This window comes from Apium graveolens, chromosome 6 (assembly GCF_009905375.1).
Source record: "Apium graveolens cultivar Ventura chromosome 6, ASM990537v1, whole genome shotgun sequence".
NCBI lineage: Eukaryota > Viridiplantae > Streptophyta > Magnoliopsida > Apiales > Apiaceae > Apium > Apium graveolens.
In genome coordinates this window covers 176,864,980-176,888,220 of record NC_133652.1, presented here as the reverse complement: position 1 = coordinate 176,888,220, position 23,241 = coordinate 176,864,980, and the positions used below count along the sequence as shown (strand labels likewise).

General features: G+C 34.7%; 1 protein-coding gene across 2 annotated transcripts; it reads left to right on the top strand.

The window, feature by feature from the left end:
* Positions 1–13,057: 13,057 nt before the first annotated feature.
* LOC141665242 (SMR domain-containing protein At5g58720) lies at positions 13,058–21,779 on the top strand. 2 transcript variants are annotated; one of them, XM_074471218.1, is made up of 11 exons: positions 13,058–13,896; positions 14,116–14,141; positions 14,848–14,970; positions 15,609–15,694; positions 17,280–17,512; positions 18,791–18,867; positions 18,954–19,010; positions 19,404–19,471; positions 19,545–19,651; positions 19,770–19,840; positions 21,274–21,779. In XM_074471218.1, the coding sequence occupies exons 1-11, from the start codon at positions 13,329–13,331 to the stop codon at positions 21,394–21,396; spliced, it is 1,539 nt and encodes a 512-aa protein (XP_074327319.1). In that variant the 5' UTR covers positions 13,058–13,328; the 3' UTR covers positions 21,397–21,779. The 2 variants fall into 2 exon arrangements, with proteins under 2 accessions (XP_074327319.1, XP_074327320.1); XM_074471219.1 differs by having other exon boundaries at positions 13,059–13,896; positions 17,292–17,512.
* Positions 21,780–23,241: the final 1,462 nt, after the last annotated feature.

Here is a 23,241-nt window from a genome sequence, read left to right as displayed (position 1 = left end):
GAGATCCAGTTTACAATCATGTCTGACGAAACACAAACTCCACCTAAGCCCACCAAAACTCAAGATACTCAAAACAATCAAACTCACAGTCGATATAAGAGTATTAGGATTCCCATACTGAGAGCATATCCTATATGGAAGGTAAATATGGCTATATTTTTGGAAGCCACGGATCCATAATACCTTGATAGAATTAATGATGGACCATATAAGCCTACGAAGCTTTCTGTTGCAGTTGTTGATCAACCAGTAAAGACCATACCAAAGGAGAAAGTTGATTACACACCTGAAGATATCACATCTATGGCCAATGATGCAAGGGTAAGGCATTTACTTCATAGTGCAATTGACAATGTCATGTCAAACAGGGTAATTGGATGCAAGACTGCAAAGGAAATATGGGATGCTTTGGAGACAAGATGCCAGGGAACTGAAGCCATAAAAAAGAACAGGACGATAATACTCACACAGGAGTATGAGAACTTTGACTCAAAATCTGATGAGTCACTAATTGATTTATATGACAGATTTGCCAAACTCTTGAATGATCTATCACTTGTTGACAAGGAATATGATCTTGAAGATTCAAAACTAAAATTCCTTTTAGATCTTCCTGAAAATTGGGATTTGAAGTCTACTACCATAAGAAACAACTATGACCTTGTTGAAACTACTCTTGATGAAATTTATGGCATGCTCAAGACTCATGAACTTGAGATGGATCAAAGGAGCAAAAAGCATAGAAGAAAGTCAAAGACAGTTGCACTTAAAGCTGAGGAGGAATCTCCTAAAGTGGTTGTCTCAAAGAGGGGCAAAGGAAAGGCTCTCATCATACAGTCTGATTCAGAGTCATCATATTCTGATGATGATGATTTGGAATCTGAAAATTTATCTGAAGTGGATGTTGATGCAGAGATGATGCAACTGTGTCCTCTTATGGTGAAGGGTATCACAAAAATAGCCTATAAGAGATTCCGAAAGGGTAAGAAGTTTTCCAGGAAAGGTGGAAGTTCTGAAAAGAAAGGGTTCAGAAAGACTGAAGGCAAAGGAGGAAAGTCTGACAGAGGGGACAGCTCAAATGTCAAATGCTACAATTATGGTGAATGAGGCCACATCTCTCCTGACTGTAAAAAAGGAAAAGGTGATAAAGGCCAGGCACTTATCATAAAGAAGAAAAACTGGGCAGACACTTCAGATTCTAAAGAAGAGGTGAACTATGCTTTGATGGCAAATGTTGATAGCAGTTCTGGAACTGTTGAATTGAAGGTACCTCCTTCAACTCTTGCTTTTCATACTGATGATAATTCTGAGCTAAGATTATATCTTAAAACCATGTTCATTAGTTTTAGAGATCAGACTTTAGAAAATGAAAGATTAAAATCTGAAAGTCTTGCTCTTAGAAATAGAAATGACTACTTAGAAAAAGAGTTAGTTATATTTCATCAAACTCAGAAAGAAAGAGATGAGGCTTTGTATGTTAAAGATGAACTGCTAAAATAGAATAAATCTCTTAAATCTGAACTAGAAAAGGAAAAGGAGATAATCAAAACTTGGACTAACTCTGGAAGAACAACTCAGAAAATCTTAAAAAATGGATATTGGAAAGAAGGACTAGGTTACCTAGATGATAAAGAAGAAAAGGAAACTATGTCATCTAAACCAAACTTTACTAAGAAAGATGAAAAGCCTAAAATTAATCCTGTCAAGTTTGTGTCAAATTCTGACAAGTCAAAATCTGAGAAGATGAAAGACTCTAAAACAGAAATCAAAGAAAAGTCAACCTTTGACAAATTAAAACAGGATAAACCAAGGCTTAATGACAAAGAAGCAGCTTAAGTATAAGTTGAAAGAGATTAAAACTGTGAACAAGGTCAAGGAAGCTAGGAAAAATAGGAATGGAAAGGAAGGTGTGAATAAAAGCAATAATTATATGCCTGTTCCTAATGCTCCTAGAAAGAAATGCTATAATTGTGGAAACTCTAACCATCTTGCTTCTTTTTACAGGAAAAATAAAGATATAAACTATTTACCTCCTAGATCAGGAGTTAAGAGTCAGTCTGTTAGGTTTAAACCACAAAATCCTTATTTTCATTGTGGTTGTTTATGGCATTCTATTTATTCTTGTAAGGAATATCATAGTTTGTACTATGATTATTATCAAATAAAACCTTCTTTAAAGAAAGTTAGTGTAATTCCTTCTAGTGTAAATTCTGATGCAAAGTCTGATAAAAAGCATGTTAGCATAAACTCTGAAACTAAATCCGCTGCAAATGCTAACAAACTTAAAAAGGCCAAAGGAACCAAGCAATTTCGGGTCCTTAAAACTAACCAATAGTGGTCTTTGTGATTGCAGGGCAACATGAAAAATATCCTGGTTCTGGACAGTGGATGTTCAGTACATATGACTGGGAATAAAGCCCTGCTATCAAACTTTGTGGAGAAAGCTGGCCCAGGATTTTCTTATGGAGATGGAAACATGGGAAAGACTCTGGGATATGGCAATATCATTCTTGGGAATGTCATAATTGAATCAGTAGCTCTTATCTTAGGACTTAAACACAATCTACTAAGTGTGAGTCACATCTGTGACAGAGGTTATCATGTGGATTTCCTTGAAGAACACTGTGAAGTTGTAAGTAATTCTAAAGGCAAAGTGGTTCTGAAAGGTTACAAACATGGTAACATATATGAAGCCTGACTTTCAACAAATTCTGATGGTTCTGCAATCTATCTGTTAAGCAGAGCATCAATTGAAGAAAGCTGGAATTGGCACAAGAGACTCTCTCATTTAAATTTCAATAACATAAATGAGCTAGTAAAGAAAGATCTTTTGAGAGGACTGCCAAAATCAGTATTTGCTCCTGATGGTCTTTGTGACTCATGTCAAAAGGCAAAATAAAGAAAATCTTCATTCAAGAGCAAAACTGAATCCTCAATTCTTAAGCCTTATCACTTACTGCATGTTGATCTATTTGGTCCAGTCAATGTCATGTCCATTGCAAAGAAGAAATATGTTATGGTTATAGTGGATGAGTTCACAAGATACACTTGGGTGTATTTCTTGCTCAAGAAGAATGAAACTGCATCTACTCTAACTGATCATGTCAGACAGCTGGATAAGTTGGTCAAAGATTCTGTTAAAATTATAAGAAGTGATAATGGCACTGAGTTTAAAAATTCAATCATGGAAGAGTTCTGCAAAGAGCATGGAATCAAACATGAATTTTCTTTGATGCTATCCCAATAATGAGTCAGCAAATTGGGTATGCCCTTCTTAATCAAACTCATTTTGATTATGCTACTGCAATTTTGGGTTTTATAGGTGATATGATGAAAGAAGATAGCAACACAGTTTATTTTGCTAGATTCTGTCAGCTTATATATAATTTCTATTATTCTGATGCACCTCAAAACTTTAGTGAGACAATTGAACCCTTTAAACTTCACAAAAGGGCTTTCACAGACTTATTATCTGCTGATAATAAGAAGGATATACTAAGACCCCTCCAAATTTCTCTATCTGTAAAATAGTTCTTAGTAAATTCCGATCCTCACGCATACACACCCATATATCCTGATGTTGCACCTACACAACCTACCACTTCTCAACCTCCACCAACACAACCTTCCAATACTCAACCACAACCAACTATCAGAACCTACTATCAACCTGCACAATCCTCTCAACCACAACCATCAGCACCTACCATCAGAACCTCACCTCTCAAATCTAAAACCAAACCAACCTCTGGTACTTCTCAAAAGGTGCCAGTTGTAAAATCTGACATATCCTCTAGGCCCAAAACCAAAAGAACTATTTATGTGCCTAAATCTCCACCAATGAGAAGAAGAAGGATGATTCTGAGAGATGAATCTGATGAGGATGAACAAGTCCAGGTTCCTGCATCAGAACCTGTGACATTAGAAGCTGAAGAGTCAACTCTTCAGAAGGAGAATGAAGCTGAAGGTTCTGGAATTTTGAAAAGGAAAATATCTGTAAATTCTGATACAGATCATATCTCTCCACCATCCAGAAGATCAAAAAAGACAAGAGCAGGTGTGCATATGGCACAAATTCAATTGGAAGATGCTGAAGAAGCTGAGGAAGGGGATCAGGAATCTCTGATCTCACAAGAACCTACAATAATTGAAGACCTTCCAGCACCTGGAGAAATTCTGATTCAGGAATCTAAAATTCCTGAAGTTCACAGATCAGAACCTGTGATTTCTCCACCTCACTCTCCAATCCAAGCTACAAATGATGTTGAACAACAAGAGACAAATTTTGAAATAGATATTCATAACTTGAATATTCCTACTATTCTCTATCTGGAAGCTCCACCAGCAAAACAGTTAACACCTCATGTTTCACCAATTCTACAGGCTGAGAGACCATCAACTTCAATTCTTGATCTTGGCACTGAAGATCAGAATTTATATGAAACTGCTCTAGAATCTCCTTCAGTTACACACACTCTAGTTTTAATAGAAGATGATGAGAATTTATCAAGTTCTGGAGACAGTGCTCCAGCAAGTGTTCTAGTTAATGCTCCAATTCTTGGGAAGGAGGCACTGCTTAAGTTTGTTGAAGAAGATGCTCCTGTTCTATGGGAGGAAACTTTTAGAGGAGTGGAATAGACCAAGAAATGGAATGATAATGATTTCATTCCCAGCTCAAATGTTCTTTTAGAACATATTTCAAAAGCTGACGAGTTGCTGAAAAATTCTGATTTCAAGCACCAACTTAAAGTCACTGCTCTCAGTACTAAGAATCTTCAAGGTCTACACTCCAAGACACATGAAAAGGTTGATAAACTTCAGGAAAATGCTGATAAGCTAGACCTGATGCTTAAACTAGACAAGAATAGGTTTATCAGACCAATTCATGACAAAGTGGAAGCTATTGAGCAAGTTCAGATCAAGCAGCAGGCCCAACTGGATGAGGTCTTGCAGAATCAAGCCTCTCAACAAACTCAACTCAATGAAATCCAATCTTAAGGGGAACTCCTTCTTTCTCTACTTCTGTCAGATGATGCCAAAAAGGGGGAGAAGGTAGTTAAGTCCAAATGCTCAATTAGCAAAATACTGAAGAAAAAGGATGATTCTGAAGATGACCAAGGAAACCCTAGCAAGGGCAAATGTCAAGGTTAAAGCAAGCAAAGCAGCAAAGTTTCTTCACAGAAACTAATTTCTGATTCTAGTAAATCTTCTACATAGAAGAATTCAAGTTCTGAAGCTGTGAATGCTCAAACTCTGATAGCAAGTTCTGATAATCAAATTCTAATGACAAAGTCCGATGTTCTGATTCAGTCTGGAAGTCAAGACTCTCAGAAATTTTTACAAACTCTGAAGCTTAAGGGAAGGGAGACTACTGTCTACTATAAGGATCCCAAGATTCAGACTCTTGATAAAGAAATTACTAAAAGATTGTTTCTCAAGGATAATGTTGTAATGGATTTAGAGACTCTAAAGGAGGAAGAATAGATTTGCAGCTGAGAAGACAAATCCTAAGTCTAAAGCTTCTAATGCAAAGAAACCTCCAAGGCCTAAGGAAAAAGGCATTGTGATAAAAGAAAGATCTGCCACAGAGATTCCAAGATCAAGCACTAGATCTCAAACCACTACTGATCCCAAAGACAAGGGAAAAAGAAAAGTTGGGGAGATAGTCAACAAACAGAAGATGAAGATTCCTCAAATACTGATGGATCCTGTGTGCAAGATGGTTCAGGTTTTTGATGATGCTGCTCCTGAAGATGAAACTGTTGAAACTCTGAAAAGAAGAAAGGTGACAGAAGAATCTAAGACAACCTCTGACATAGCTCAAGTTGTTCTGAGTGAAGAAAGTTCAAAATAGCAAGCTACAGAAGAATCTGCAAATCCTGAACAAGTCATCAAGACATCAACCTCTGAATAAGCTCAAGTTGATTTGAACAAAATGAAAGTTACTGATAAGAAGAAACTCCTATGGAAAAATGTTACACCATCAGATCCTAAGAAAAGTCAACTGCTATATGATTTCTTGACTGTTGGATTGAATTCCAGAGAAGCAAGAGACAGATCAGGGTTAGGATCAAGTGAAGCCAAGCTGAAAATATGAGTTGAAGTAAATATCAAAGATCCATTCTTATTAACTGAAAAACCACTTGAGGAAGTTACACGGAAACATCTTGACAAGGTTATATCTGTTCAAGTGGTACTGGATGTTCATGATAAGAGTAATGTCAAGGAAAAGCTGATTCTGTTTCTTGAAGATGGAAGAACATACAAAATGTCGGAATCACATGTTTTGAACAAATCTCTGAAAGAACTTCAATTCTTTCATTATCTTTTGGAGATAAAGTCTGAGATTACCAGAAGATGGTCAAATTTCATCATGAAGAGCATAAGGGATAAAGCCAGAATCTCTGGATCAAGGGTTGTAGAATTTATTCCAAAGATAGTTGAAGATGATGGAAGTGAAATTCCAATGAAGAAGAATTCTGCTAAGATAGAAGTTATTCTGAAAGAGAAATGTCTGTGTTACAATGAAGACTCTTCTCATCCAAGAGTAATCAGACTTGGTGATGGTTTGGAAAGAAATCACATTTCAACACTTAGGACTGCAATCTACCAGATTGGAAGTCAAGATGAAGAAATGAAGCAAGTTAAGGCTACATTAGCTCAAGTCCTGAGAAATGCAGAAGAGAAGCTGATATCAAACTTTGTCAAGAATCATTTTGAATTCAGATTGATTCAGTAAGATTGGTAAAAGCTGCAAGGACTGTAAGTTGTAGTTAGTTGTCTAATTAAACTCTCATTACATTTGTACTTAAATGTTTTTGACATCATCAAATCTATTAACTTGTATATTTTTCATAATTTACAAGTTGAGGGAGATTGTTAGATATATTTGTGATGTCATGTCTAATCTAATTTGTTTAGTTTCAGACTTAATATCAGGACTTACTGGAAATCAGAATTTACTGAAGACGGGAAGATATCAGAACTTAAGTTATCAGAACTTGTGATATCAGAACTTAAGGAAGGATATGATTCAGAAGTAAAGTGCGGCTGATTTTTAGGAGAGAATCTGGACTAAAACAAAGGAATATATGCTTTAGGAGTTGGACGACTAGAAGACTTGTGGAAGATAATATATGATTGATATATTTTAGGAGGAGATATATTTCATATCAATTAGAAGACATCTTGTAACTGTGTACTATATAAACATAACTTAGGGTTTACACTATATGTGTTATCAATCACGAGAAAGATTATTCTTTGTAATCCTAGCAGCTCTTAGTGATATTATTCATCACTGAGAGAGTAGTTTAACCTACTTTGTAACAGAGCTTATTATATTGAATAAACTTGATTACTGTTACATACTTTGTGTTATAACTTAATTTGATTGTATAAACACTATATTCAACCCCCTTCTATAGTGTTGTGTGACCTAACAATAACCATGTCTCAATCTGTAGATTCCTCAACTCTAACCATAGGAGTGAAGGGCCCATTCTTGAGGATCTGAATGTAGAGTGGATTGGCCATCCTGATAAATAGCAACATTTTCTTTTTCTAAAGAGTGTAGTTAGCTTTGTCAAAGGTAGGAATTTTGATGCTACTGATTTTCTGTGTATTCATTCTTCCAAGATCTTGAATCTGTTTACTTTCAGATTTTGCTCTGATACCACTTGTTAGGAAATGAATAACACACAAAGGGGGGGGGTGAATGTGTTTTACTGTTTATGAGCTTTTCTTTATCTTTTATGGTTGAACAAAGTGAATTAAATCTTGTAGTAAAAATGTGTTAATGCAAAAATTAAGCTTGCAAAAAATAAAGAACACAGATCTTCAAAACTCACTTAATTTTATATTAAAATTAAGAATGCTTTGCTACAAAATTTCTAGGCTCTTTGTTGATAAAAAGCTTAGCTTCTTCTTGAGAGTGTTACAAGATTTTCTATCTTAATTATTACAACTGACTAAAGGGCCAGTGTTAACTTTATAACTCAGTTAACTGCTGGTTTACACAGTATACAATAAGACATGCTATTAACTTTTCTAAACTGTCACTTATCATTTCCATTTATAGAAAAGTATATCTTCTATTTCTGGTGTAGCATATCTTTAGCATCCTGTGATTATCTTGATCTTCCTTTGTCAGTTAATCTTCACCATTGATCTTGCACATCCTTCAAGCTGCTTTTTGTAGACTTGTCAATCCAGCTGTTTGGATTGTTTGTTGATTGTTAAACTTGGATATTGAACTGATCTGCAACTTTGTACTTTGAGATTTTACTTCGAGATCTCCATTTAGTCTATAGAGAACTTGACATCTCGATAAGTATATTGTCTTATCGAGATTTCTAATATTCCATAGCAAATTTGACTTGTAGAGGTCTCTGAGTTCTTTATAAGAAAATTTGGCTTGTAGAGATCTCTAGTCTTCATATCTTCACCTTGGCTTATCGATATCTCTGAGTCTTCTAATGGTTTACTGACTTATCGATAACTCAGAGTTTTCTACTCAAATTATACTTATCGACAACTCAAAGTTCTCTCACGAATTTTGGCTTATCGATATCTCTGAGTTCTCTAGTGAAATTTGACTTATCGATAACTCAGAGTTCTCTAATGAATGTTGACTTGTCGATAACTTTGAGTTCTCTAGTGAAGAAAATACTTGTCGATATCTCCAAACTCCACGTGCTCAATTTGGCTTGTCGATATCTCTGTGAGTTCTCTAGTGCCTTTCCTGACTTCTCGGTAAGTCATTTTGAGTTCTCGAATGACTTCTCTATAACACTAAATCTGTGACTTGTAGAGATCTTGACTTAGAATATTTTTTTTTAAAACAAATTTATTCAACTCCAAGCTTCTTCATAATTCTTCTGAGGCATGATCTTCTTGATCTTCTTCTAGATAGAATTCTTAGGCTTGACACTGTTTATAAAAAAAGACTTCAGTCTGCTCCTTTGACATTTTTACAAACTTTAAGTGTTACAAGTAAATAATACAAATTAAGATAACAATACAATTTACTTAGAGTTGACAAAATATCTTAGTCTTGTTAAAGTACAGGCATGTCTTACACCACAATCTCCCCCAATTCGTGAGAAGATTGCTTTACACAAATTCATGCCTGTTAACAAGACTAACCCCAAGTTTAGAATGATGGAAAATAAAATTAATACACAAAGCTTGATAGAATTATAACTTTTATACAACATAAGCTTTACAAGATTCAATGGTTACAAATATCAGGTAAAGACAATTTTTGTATCTGCTTCTTATCTAAGTAAATCCTTCAAGTGATCTAGAATTTCAAGTTCTTCTATGATAGGTGTTCCACTTAGAGCTTCTACAAGTTTTTATCTTGCTACCTTGGAATAACCATTGTCTAGCAAATCTATTCTGAACCTTGAGAATCCACCAACTTTAATGTTTAAAAATTTTCCATCTTTAGAGATTCTGCTCATTTCTTTGGCCTTTAGCTCTTCTGATCTTTTTGTATACATCTCTATTTCTTCATCATAATTCCTTCTTCTCTCTTCAGCTTCAGCCTCATCTCTTTTCTTTGTTTCCTCCCTTTCAATCAACCATTCAGCTAGAACTGATCTCCATGCCCTTGTAACAGTATCCTTGTCCTTTAGCAAGCTTAGTATTCTCTTAATTTCTATGTTTGAAAGAGAGTCCATTAATTTGCTGCTAAGAAAGGTGAAAGAACCATCTTCATAGAAAATTCTAACTTCCCTAAGAGATACAATCCAAACTTTGACTATTTCCTCAGCAAGTTATTGAAAATGGTCTTCATCTGAGATGCACCAATTTTGAGGTAGAAAGTCAGATTGCTTGAAGCAATTCCAGATGGCCCTTTCATTGACTTCTCCTTTCTTTGTAGGCTTGACTTTCTTAGGCTTTCTTCCAACAGATTTGAGATTGACTTTAAGTGAAGGCTTGGTTAAGGGTAGGGTTGTGATTTTCTTGAGATTTGTTTGGCTTGTGGTGATTGGGATTTTTAGGAAAGAGTTGGCTGTCTGTTTGTACATAAATTTTGGCTTTGAGATTGAAGGTGGTTTGATGTTTGAGATGGTTGATGTTAAAGGTTGAGCTGAGGTTTGAGCTAATTGTGTTTGGATTTTTAGGGATTGATGTAGTTCTGAGCCATCATGTAGCTTTTTGCTTCTCACTTCTTCTCTTCTTTTCTTCATCTTTCTTGTCATCCTCATTCTTCTCTCCACTCTTGCTGCCAGGTGGCTTACAGGATTGACTTGGATTTGAGCCAGAAGGATTTTGATCATCTTTCTTCTGCTCATCATCATCCAAATCATCCTTGTTGATTTGTGTTTTGGGCAAGTTGGCTTCTGCATTATCCAGATATCTCCTCAGTAGCATTATTATTTCCATATCATCATTGTTCTTGTTATTCTTGGTTTTTAAACCAGTTCCAAGGATCATGATAAGCTTCTTGTTACTCATGACACATTGTTTGGTGATCTAAAAATGTTTGAATTGTTTGGTGTTTGGACAAATGTATGCTATACCTTTGTTTGGCTGTAGATATGCTTCAGGGAAAGCAACCACTTGAGCATCTCTTAATTCAGTTAATAGCAAGGTATCTTTATGAGTTATAACATTGAGTTTGTTGATGAAGATATCTAACTCAGATGCCCTCCTTGCGACAAGGTAATTGAGAGACACCTGCATACATCTGTCTGTCCCTTAGTCATTTGCATTAATCACTATCCTCTTTTGCAAAAAGCTGTCCTCATTGACCATGAACACTCTTATAAAATTAATTATCTTGTCCATGGCCTTTTTGTATGTGAAGTGATTGTTGTTGAGAGAAGCTTTTGAGGTTTTGAGTAGTTCATCAAACTCTCTGCTCAGACTAGGTCCTTCAGCAGCCCTAATAAGTCTCTCCATGTCAAGATCAGCTTCTTTAGATAATTTCTTTTCAGCACCCTGGACTTGTTGTTGAGATGACCTTGATTGTGCCAATCTAGCCTCTATCTTCCCCTTAGTCTTGTTGACAGGTATGAGGAGGGGAGTAGGGATTTCAGGCCTTACTTGTTCAGGTAGAGAAGGTAGTGGTATGTTGAGTTTGCCCATGATGGCTCCTAAAGCTATAGAATTCTGCATTTGAAGATGCTTATGGGAGTCCACCAGGGTTTGGATATCTGTTTGTTGGCTCTTGACAAGAGATGTCAAGGCCTGAACATGTGCAGTGAGAGAAGAGTTGGAGTCTTGCAATTCTGTGACTTGACCTTGTAGAGATTGAATCTGTAGATTTGTTGAAGTAGATGCAGGTTGATGGGAGCTTGATGTAGAGACAGCAGTAGATGACCCAAATGTAGCTTGCACAAATTTCTGAATCTCATCAATGACAAAAGGAGAATGAGTGTATCTGGCAGTGTGCATCTGATCCAGCTTCAACCTTGTGTCATTAGAGTTGGTGATATGATTTTGAACTTGATTGTGCAAGGCAATAGAGGAGTCCTTGATTTGTGTCATGCTTTTATCTACACCACTGAGATCATATCTAGACATTTGGTCTGAGAAGTGTTTGAATTGATTTTTGATCTCATTTTGAGAGGGAATGATTTCATCCATCTTTTCCCTTACCATCTTCCTGAGGCTGTCTTCATGACTAGTCAATTTGACTTCAAGAGCTTTACCAAAAAGGTGAAAAGCCTTGAGTTGAGCTTTATGCACTTTTGCGAATGCATCATATACTTCTTGTGGAGTCAAGGCCTTTGCATTGCTTCCAAGGATAGTAACATACTCTTCCCTGAATCTGGCTAAGACTTAATTCATCTTCAACACAAAGTCTTGAGATAGCCACGCATGAACATTGCCATCCTGTTCTTCATCATTTACAATCTTCTCATTCTGTTTCTCCACATCTTCATTGTAGGTGAGCATGATGGCCTGATAGTCCTGATTGCTCATATCAGAAGTGAGTAGATGTTGAGAGATGTTTTCCAGTCTAGAAATCTGCTCCACTAAGAGATCATCTACAGATGTGGGTTGAGAGACAGATTTTTGCAGCCAGTTGGTGAGAATGTGAGATTGTTGAGGTTGGGAAGTTGAAGGTTGTGAGGTTGATGGTTCAGAAACACATGTGACTGAAATCACAGTTTGACTCAAAGATTGCCTCTGTGGTTTTGACAGTGTGTTATTCTCCACTTGTAGTGGGAACCTCCAATTGAATTGGAGGGGATTTGACTGGGTTACTGTCATGTACACCAACCTCAAACCCTTGTGTGTCTTGCAACACATTGGCATTTGAATGTGCTATACTTGTAGCAGTATTAAAAAATTATAATAATTTTAAAATAATCTATAATTTTATTGATCAATTTTTTTACATTATAATATATATTTTTAATTTGTCATTTATTTACATTATAAATTAATTTTAAGATGATTTGATATAAAAAAGAGATATTATCAATGTTTCTATATATTATGAATTAGTAGATTGTTTTTTTATTTAAGAAATATATTAAAAATATAAAATTATTATTTTTAATTATTTTTCACATCCCGTAGGAATCCCCGTTCCGCAGTGATCAGTAATGAAAAGAATCAACGTTTATGATTCAAGGTGTGAAAAGAATCAACGTTTATGATTCAAGGTGTGTTCCGGAATAGGAATAAGGGGAAAGATAATACTTCCCGACCCCGAAGCGACCAGATGCATATCCGTACAAACAAACTTCAAATAATTTTATTTATAATGATATAGTTTTGATTTTTTTTTATTAATTATGATCATATAGCTTACAATAAATATTTAATCTTAAAATTTTCGGGGTAAGTTAAAATCAAAATTTATGATAAAAAATAAACTCTCACTCACTACTTAAGATATATAATACCACTTTAATAATATGTATGAAAATAAAAAAATAAGACAATTCATTTATTATATTAAAAAATTAGTCATGTATAAAACAAAATTCGTTCAAAATAATATTTTAATATAGAGTGAGGCACGAGACGAGGATGTGATGGATAAAAAGCAAAAGACCGTTGATCATATGATTATTTGCGGGATATTAATTATACAATATTACTATTTTCAGATTTTTCCCTTAATAATCCCTCCATACAAATATTTTCCCCGAATTCCAAGTTAGGGTTTCGTTTTCCTCTCAATTTCGAATTTTGAAAACCTAACTTGGATCCATTGTTTTACATCTTTGTATCTATACTTGTATCTATTCATATTTCAATTATAGGGGTTTCCAATTTAATTCATCCAAAAGTCAAACCACCTCAATCATTCATCCGATTCGTATGTATATTGTATCTATAGGTGTCAATTTATAGATATGAAGCACGGGAAGAAGAAGCGATCACGTCCTTCCAAAACGAAGCAAGTCAAAAAGGGGAACGAGATCGAGACGAATCAAAATGACGAGGAGACTAGGGTTTTGGATTGTTTAATGGAGGCGTTTAGTTCTGTTTCGTTAGATGAAGCTAGTTTAGCTTTTAAACAAGCTAATGGTGATGCCAATAAGGCTGCGGAGATTTTAGGTGGCTTAGATGATAGGGCTGTGTCGTGTTCCAGCGAAACGAGTGGGAGTTATTTTAGTTCTGAGGTTTCGGGTTCGACTTCTAGTTCGGAGATTTTTGGTTCAAGTTCGGGATCGGAAATGTGTGTGGAGAATAAGAGTGGACCGATTGTTGGTGTGGTCAAGGCCAAGCCGAAGAAGAAGGTTGTGGCTGCTACGGGAATGGTGTCCTCTGTTTTAGGGAAGGAGTATGTGAGCTCGGGGGCTAAGAAAGGGAAATGTGTTGATGATGTGAGTTCGAGTAAAGAGGAATTGGAACAGTTTTTGTGTTCGATGCTTGGGGGCGATTGTGAACTGAGCATGGGCGTGGTTAGAGATGTGCTTTGTGAGTTGTTTTTCCTATTTTGTTTTGAGTTTTTATTATTTAAGGGAAGTATATTCATTTTGTTATGTAAATTGGGGGTTATAACTTTTAAGCTATAGCTTTGTGATTAAAGTAAATGAAAAAAAGGTATTACATATTTATCATATGCTGAGCTTAATTTTTGTGGAATGTAGCGTGATATGAGGATTTACTTTATCTTTTTAATTTAAAATTTGGCAGGTCAGTGCAAATATGATGTTGAAAAGGTAATAATTAAGAACTCTGATCTACTTTTTAATAACTGAGCTTGGATAAATTTTCTATTTGTTTGTTGTTATGTGATTCCAGTTACTAATCATAGTCAAGTGAAATGCATTTTCTTATGTATAAATTAGTATTCTTTCATTGCATAATAACTTTTAAGGATATCTAAGTGGTCACTAAAGTGGGGGACAAATGGTATTCACCTTTTTCAAGTTATTTATCTGCTATGGTGTTGATTGTCATTGTTATGAATAAACTAGACAATGCATGATATTGCCTATTATATTCATTACCGATATGTTCTATATGATCTTGATAACTTTCTTCTTGCACAACTTTTTCTAAATTGAACTTTTGTATATTTTTCCAGATATAGCTATTTCCGCTTCAATTATTTTATGCTGACTCTGTATCTCCTGTGGTTTCCCTCTTTAATGTGGTTCCCTTGGTGGATTGTGTCTATACTCTATATTCCTCTCTTTTGCATGCTATAATTTCCTGGGAATATTCACATTCTTTTTGCCTTCTTTGTTTGCATTATATATCCAGGTTAAGTTCAGGAATATGGTAAGTTGGACTGAACATGGCCCAGATATTTTGAAATATGATGTTAGTTGTTTTTTGATATACCTGTGAAGCAGGTTCAAATTTATACCTTTGAGAAACATTAAATCAGCTTAAATATGCATTAACATTTAGTTTTCTCAGGCTTTGAGCGTATTGCTTGAATTAACTGCATCCTCCACCCAGCACTCAGGTAGTGGCAGATGTGCTGAAGGTTTTTTTGACAATACAGATGATACAGGATATGTTCTTGAATCTAGTGACTATGTAAGTGCAATTAGTTCATTAATCTTTACGATGCTAGTTATCCGTTCAATTTGTTTTGCCTAGTGAGTTACCTCGTCATCTTTGCAACCTAAATCTGATGATTATTGAGTAGTTGATTCTGGTTTGGATTTTCTTATGAAATGATCGTGCTACTCTAGTGAGTCATGGATCCAATTTGGGTAAATATGTGTTTTGAAAGAGCAAGAACTAGTAATAGAATATATTTGTTCTTTAAGTTTTAAATAATTGAGTTCCTATATAGATGTTTTGAGTTCTGACATATTGAACTTTATTGGTTAATTAATGTAAGATTACGTATTCACTTGTAGTGTAACTTTTTCCTTTGTCTTCAAACACATCTCCTTTATTTATGCTAACGTTCTAATAATCTGAGGTTATTGTAAATTACATTTGTGATAGTATCATTTTGTGATTGGCTTATCGAAATTGTTCTTTAGCATCTTAAGTGCAAGGTGTAACAAATTTTACATGACAGATAAAATGATAGTTGTGACATTTATTAATTGAACTCCATACACCGACATAGTTTGTGGTATAGTGGTTGTGCTAGATAGGAGTAACAATATACAATTCTTATATGCTATCTGGTGATTATACTCATTTTCAAATGTGTACAGTTTATAGATAGAACATCTGACTCGACTTCTCATTCATCTGAAAGTGAACTTCAGGATAATGTGTGGCCTATGGGTTATAATAGCAGGTAATTTTATGCGATGCTTCCTTTTACAGTTTAATTGTTCAGTTTAAGGGCCACATTGTTCGGGTGAGAAAGGTCTAACTGTCTGTTTTTTTGTGTTGGTAAAAATTGAAAATAGCGGATACTGAGAGTTTCTAAAAAACAATATTTTTGTTGACTACTTTTGTTAGGTATACATTGATAAAGTTCTACAACTGAATCTAGTTTAAGTGTTCAACCTTGTCATCATTTTCATATTTCCAGTTTTACTTGCACTGATTTATTTGACTTGCTGCACAGAAAATTCTTATAATCAGCTAAACTGAACTTTGACTCCTTAACAATACGGCTAAACTCTGTCGTAAGCTGTGCTGAACTCACATGGAATTCATGATCTAGATTTTAAAGTCACGCCCTAATCAATTAAAGACGAGGCAGCAGGCCCAACTCTAGTCTTGAATGCAGATATTGGAAACTTATTGTTGACATTCAGTATTAAGATACTGAATTTAATTGAGAAAGAGTTATTTGGAACGCACCCAAATACACCTAAAGAACCGCTTCTTGGAAACCTACTTTGTGGATGTTAATTAATATCAAGTACTACATTTTTAATTTTAAAAGATGGAAGAGGTCAGGATGAGTGGTTACCAGTAGTAACTACAACACTAGCTTCACATTTGTAGTTTATAGTGGCAGCGTAACAACATTTATATAAATAAACTTACGTACAAATTACTCTCCCGTTCGAAATTCAGCACAGTATGTATCTGCTATTACGTTGTTTTGATTTTGGCTTGGGATTTAAATATCTATTGTAGGGCGTTAGTTTCAGTTTGGGTTGCTTTTAACTAATTGGGGTGTAGACATAAGATCTACCATGTCCGTTTTCTGTGAACTCTGTATCACCTATCACGTTTCCAGCCTAGTTTTTACATTTAAAACATGGCTATGTAGAGTTTCAAATGTTTTATTAAATATTGCAGTTCAGTTAGTATTTAAGTGGCTTAATATGCAAATTGGCCCCTTTTACTTGTCAAAAATGAATGGTATAAGCAGTTGTCTTACTTTTATTAGACACCTTATCAATAACTGAAATGAAAATGCGCTGGCATAGCTATAAGTTCACGAACCTAAATCTTGGTTATGTATTAAGCAACAGGACTTCATACACTAAAACCTAATTTATCCGGAAATTCTAGTTTTTTTAGTATAACCTATGTTGTATTTCAATTCTCAAAATTTCTAATGGGAGAGGCAACTAATAGTGCTCTCTTTTGCTCAACATATGAGCTTTTGCTTGAATGAAATTTTCATAACTTGCCATAAATGAATATTTGAAGGCTTTTTTAATGTTCTTGTCTGATGAAGCAGAATTTTGGCTTTATAAGCCTTAATTTACTTCTTACACAATCTTTGAAGCATAAGTTAGGAATTAATTTCTGGTGTATGCCACTGCAGTTTTGTGATGCTTGGTATATGTAATTAACCGGGTAATTTTGTGTGTGAGTGTGTGTGAGCATGTGCTGCATTAGGAAGTACAAAAAAGCGTTATTTATTATTGGGTGATAAAAGAAGTGCCTTTCTGTCATTTTCATGTCCTCACCAGAAATTATTTCAGTGCCCTTGTTGGTTCAGAAGCACCTGCTTCAGTTAGTGCTGAAGTTTCCGAATCAGAACTGCCGTGGAAAGTGTTGGAATCTTTATTTAACACACCCAAAAGTTCTAAACACAAACCTGATACAATGAACTGGAGGAACGTGGTAAAGAAGATGGAAGCTCTAGGCAAAAGTTCACAGATTTGCACTTCTGTAGAGGACAAAGAAAGGACGCATGCTCATGGTATTTTTATTGCTTGTGTTATTACATTGTGCTTTTTAGCACGTGGGCCATTTGTTTTCCTGTGCAATTAAGTATTAGTGCAGATGAAATTCTATCTCGGTGTACACAACTAAATTTCCCTGTTCTACTTTTGGCTGTTATGATAAAATGTTGATAATCAATTAAGGCACGGTCTTAAGTTTTTTTTAAAGAAAATCAGTGGTAATTATTGTCATCAAAGACTTTTTAATATCTCGGTACATATTCTTAATGATAGTAGAGTAAATTTTTATGTTTTATTCAGTTAAAGTCTGGCCAACTGCCTTCATATGTACAGCTGAAATGTTAAGCTTTTGTGTCCAAGGTTTAATTGAGTAGTATGTGTTGCAGTTTTACTCGATATCTAGAGAATCACTTGTTAGTACTTTGACTACTTTGTACACCAATGCGTGATACTCTCGATGCTGAAATACGTCATCTTTTTTCACTAAACAATGGAAAACGTTAAGGTTTTTTAGGATTCTTAACGTATTTTTTTTTGTGGTACAAAGAGGGAAGAATGAATAAAGGAAATAAAAAAAAACATGAATAGCATCAAACTTGCAACTTAGATTGATAGATAAATTTTGAAAATTCATGTCTTTCCAATTTTATACTATCCTCAATTAATCTTGTACATTGGCGATTAAGATTTATGATTGGTTAGGAAATATTTTAATGGGAGTTCAAATTTTTTTAGCTAGGAAAGTGGTTCATGCTGTCTGAAGATATTACTTTCGTTTTTCATGTGAATTTATAGAAAAATCAATTGAAATTTGAGTCTAGTTGATTGACTTTGTTACTCGCCACTTTCAGATCCAAAACTCTTGCTATAGTTGGTGCAATCTAGTCGGCTTATTTGAGGGGTGATAAGGATGTAACCCTGGTGTTTGCTTTTCTGTCCTTTTGTTTTAGTCTAGATCTATCTTTCCTTTTTGTCCATCTTAGATTCATGTGTCCCTAGTAATTCAGTGCTTTTTGTCTTTTTCATGTGGATATAATTTTGGTTTGTTTATTTATATATTGTTGTAGATACTATTTACTAACGAATTTTGAATATATCGATGTTTTGTTTTTGTGTGTACCAACTTTTTCTAATTATCACTAACATCATAGTTAACCTGAAACTTACATGTTTTCATTCTACACTTATACTCTACCCTTTCTCACTATGTCGATATCGGATTATACTCCTGCACAGACATATATATCTATGTACATGTATAAAAGACCAGTCTTTATAAAAGTATTATGTTTTAGCTAAAGGAGACGAATATCGAGTTTGTAGAGAATCTGCAAGGCAGCACTGGGATTTGATGAAGTCCTGTTATCAGAAGGTACAGTTCTGTTGATTTGTTTAGAACGACAGACTGGATTTTTACTTAAAGACAATATTTGTTACTGAAAGTGCATTCTTTTGCAGGCGGCCACCGCATATTCAAATGGAGAGCGTGACTATGCAGCTTACATGTCTGACAAGGTGTGTTATGATTTGTTTTTTTCAGTCTTGCATTCAGTTGTATGTTTTGCTTCTCACTTTATTTCGTACATTTTGTACTTGTCCAACTGTTTCAGGTACAAGTTTGTTGATATAGTGTATACTTGATATATATGCTGTATTTGTTATACTTTGATCTTTTAACAATTTAATATTAAATAAAAATTAGTGCTTTTATATTTTATATACATATACTTGCAAGGATTGTTAGAATGGACAACTTGAGAATGATTTATTTTGTTTATTCTTTATGCTATACTCCCTGTGCTTGCCTGTTATCGTAAGTGCTCATAAAGGAATGTAATACCGAAATACCGAGAGTTCCTTGCACCATTAGTCCCACTCATACCAACCTAATTTTCCTTATTGATCTAGGGAAGGACACACAATAAAATAGCTCGAGAGGCAGATGAAAAGGCAAGCCAAGATATCTTCCAAGCTAGGTTGGTCACTGTTTTGCAGAAGGAAGTTGTTTTCCATAAATTTATTGTTCTAATTTTGCTGACTGTACTGTAGAAACAAGAGCATAGAGAATGTGATTACTATTGATCTACACGGGCAACACGTCAAACCAGCAATGAAACTTCTAAAACTTCATCTGTTGTTTGGTGCATATGTCCGCTGTAAGCATTGGCAATATGTATTGCATGTTTCTGGTTCCTAAAAGTACTTGTAGGACCTTTATATTAGGGTCTAATATGTAGTAATTGTTTGTTCTCTTTCTCCATTCATATTTTGTAGCTGTGCGGTGGTTCAGAGTTATCACTGGGTGTGGAACCCATGGTATGGGGAAGTCAAAGCTGAAGCAATCAGTATGCTTCTCAACCAGCTCATTTCTTTACTTCTTTCACCTTAATCATCATGGTCTTTGTAACATTGTCTATGGGTTGCAGACTAATAATAAACCTGTCTCAACAAAATGTAAACCAAGTCCATCAGGTGTTTATGCCTTTTATCTTAATTATGAAGCATGATTGATTTCTGAATTTGGGATTCAATGCAATTATGTGGTGATTCACAATAGGATTTTCAAACAGATACTTCGACTAATTTGGGTTGTCCTTGCAAGCTCTTTGAAACTTAGGGTTTACATTTTGCTTTACCGCCCTAAATGTTATAAGAATGTAGCAGTGGCAAGTCCGTATGCTGGGCCCTAGAAAAACCTTAGGATTATCAGGGACATAACTGCTGACCTTAGGTTGTTCTAGAAAACACTTTTGCATCTATTGCTGTAGTTATCCCAATAGTACTAGAAAAGTGACCATGTAAATTCATCTTTGTTTTTCTTCTATACCTTTAACTCCAGAAGTTTTACATGCATTGCATGATGCCAAGATTAGTTTTACAATTATTAAGCCCCAACCATGATAATATTGACATTATGGTTTCGGTCAGAAGATTTTTTACCGCTGTTGTGTGACAAACTGTTCTGGAAATGATTTTACTGTATTGGAACCATGTTAAATACTTCTTCTTTAGTTTACCATTCTTTCGAAAACAGGAGGTTTTACCTGCATTTGGATGACGTAAAGATTAGCCACATAAGCTAACATTAACTAACATGTTATCTATGCTGTTGATTCGTCAATTTATAAGTCAACTGAAAATTTACAAAACAGTGGAAAACACATTTGTGAAGCAGTAATCCATGTTGAGCTTTGAGGGAAAAATTGACTTGGTTAAAAGAGGCAAATAGACCCAATCAACATCAATTTTTCCGCCATTACATCAAATAAGAAAGAAAACATATAGACTCCATATCAGTTCTTGCACTGTAACATCACACATGCAAGATGTTGGTTTTTTCTCACCCCTATGTATAGATAAGAAGAGATATTATATATCTTATTGCGAAGTTAAACTTTTTAATGAAATCTTCATGCTCCGAGCTACTAGTATGTGGGCAAGAAACTAGTTAAAAGCCATTTAAAAAAAATCGCTTTCGTGTAAAACTTAATTTATTCAGGAAGCAACAAATGTATGAATGTAAAATATTGAAGTGTTATTGGCTTGCAGTTGTTTGAGAGAACTAATTATCGACCAGCTTTCATCAATAAATCAGTATTAACTTTCCTGTTTATTCAATAACCATTAGTGTGTTTTTATTAATTTGTAAAATTACCCAGTCTTGCTAGATAAAACATTCAGGAAAATAGTAATGTATCTTCTTATAGAGAGATTTAGATTTTAGAACCGTTAATTGATATTGTTATTATCAGCTGAAGTTTCTAGTTGCTGCTTGTAGGTCGCTAATCTTCTGCAGAAAGAAGGTATTCAGTGGAGCGAGGAGAACAGGGGAACTTTGCTTATCAGGCTTGATGGACAGACTGAGTTCGGTTTTCTGGATACTGATAGCGATACTGAATAGCATTGTTTTCTTAAGTTTTTCCTTGCTAACAGCAGTAAAGCTTGTGCTAATATCTGAACCGTAGAATATCGAAGGATCTAAATCTTAACCCTGTGCTTGTTTATGTCACATCCAAATCTGCTGTGTAGAAGCTCATTGGGTGAAGATATATACATAGAGTAATTGCATAGGTGTTGGATGCCAGGTTTTTGCAGATATTCACTTTTCATTTCTTTAGTTCATGAACTTAAAAAAATGTGTTCGACATGTTTGTAACATGTGCATAGAACCATGGATTCTCTAGAAAGATTGTGCAACATGGAAAGTCTAACTTTAGTATTTCCCTTATAATATCAAATTGTGTACAAAAAAGCTAGTTTAAGTGGAGTTTGATTGATTTTACAGTCTGCATTTCTTGTGTTGAAAAGTTCTTGGATGGTTGGGTTCCACTCATTAATGAAATGCTGGCAATTACAAATTAAACAATGCTGTTTAGTCAGATTTGCCTGCAGGGGTATCTGTAAGTACCATCAGACTGAGTGAGCTATTAGAAATTTGGAGCTGGTGGTGCTCATGAATGGCGCTTGTTGCTGTTGCTCACAAGGCTTTTTCCAAGTAAATGTATATCTGCCTACATGTTATACTCCTTTTTATTTTGTGAATATCTAGTAGTTTTGGAGGTCTCTCTTTTCCAAGTCAAATTATGTAAACATTTTGGTTTTTACATCAACCCCGTGGATAGACATGGGTGTAGGTATAGGATTTCACCTCGGAGCAGTCTCATTCGAAATGAAATTGCTTTATCCTCACTGCTTGAATTACGAGAACACGACTTGTTTATTTAGAGGACTATATGTGAAAGGTAGGTTTTCTTTTGTCCTTTCATCTCTGCTACAAATTTGACACTCAATTGCATATGATTTCCTTGCTGAAATTGAAAATGTATAATAAATAAATTAAGGTTATCACGTGTTAAGTTCTGAATATTAAGGCTTTGCACTTCGAGTTTCAAGAGTTTTTAATATGCCATTTTTTCAATATCCTCGTCGGACTCTTCGATCTCTATGTGGACGTACCTGTGCTTGGTGCATTTATAAAGTTAAAAAAATGTGTACAGGCGAGCGTATGTGTCTGAGTGCAAAATTCAAAAATTGGGACTGTAATAGAGCTAAATTGTCCTTGAGGGATATGTTTTTTTAATTTTAGTTCAGTGGCTGAACAATGCGCAAATTTAGCACTGAACAAACATCAGCATAGCATGTTATATAAAACGGTCTTGCAAAATAAAAGATATTTTACATTTGAATATTAAATGTTACAGGGAAACATAAATGCTGTAATGCAGCTTGTCGCAAAGATTAAACTACTGTAATGCAGCAACTAATTTACCCAATCGGGACCGAGCAATACAGGGAGCTCAACAAAATCAATGGTAACATATATCAGTATTTAAAATTAAATTAAGGGTTCCCTTGTTAATACTTTTCTCTTCTTATTATACTAAGTTTATTTATATTTTAATTTATAACACTAATTTTCTTTAAATTTACTCTTTCTATTATAGCAAGTCTATTTATATTTTAATTTATAACACGTTCAACACAATATATATACTAGGGCGCAGTAAAAGAAAAACTGAAATCGAATCGAAACCGGAGAAAATTGATCCGAAATTGAAACTGAAAAAAAAATCGAACCAATTTAGATGACTTGGTTCCGGTTATGCGTGATCGATTACTATTATAAATAAATAAATATTATATTTTACAAATAAAATTTATGATTTTGTAAAAATTAATACTGCATAGTTATTTTGCAAAATCAGACTGTCCTTTTGATAGTGGTAGATAGGTCTCGGCTTTTAGT

Coding starts and splice junctions, on each gene's coding strand:
- LOC141665242 (XM_074471218.1), top strand. CDS start 13,329: ATGAAGCACGGGAAGAAGAAGCGATCACGTCCTTCCAAAACGAAGCAA. Junction 14,142..14,847: donor GCAAATATGATGTTGAAAAG/GTAATAATTAAG, acceptor TAGTTTTCTCAG/GCTTTGAGCGTATTGCTTGA. Junction 18,868..18,953: donor TGAAGTCCTGTTATCAGAAG/GTACAGTTCTGT, acceptor ATTCTTTTGCAG/GCGGCCACCGCATATTCAAA.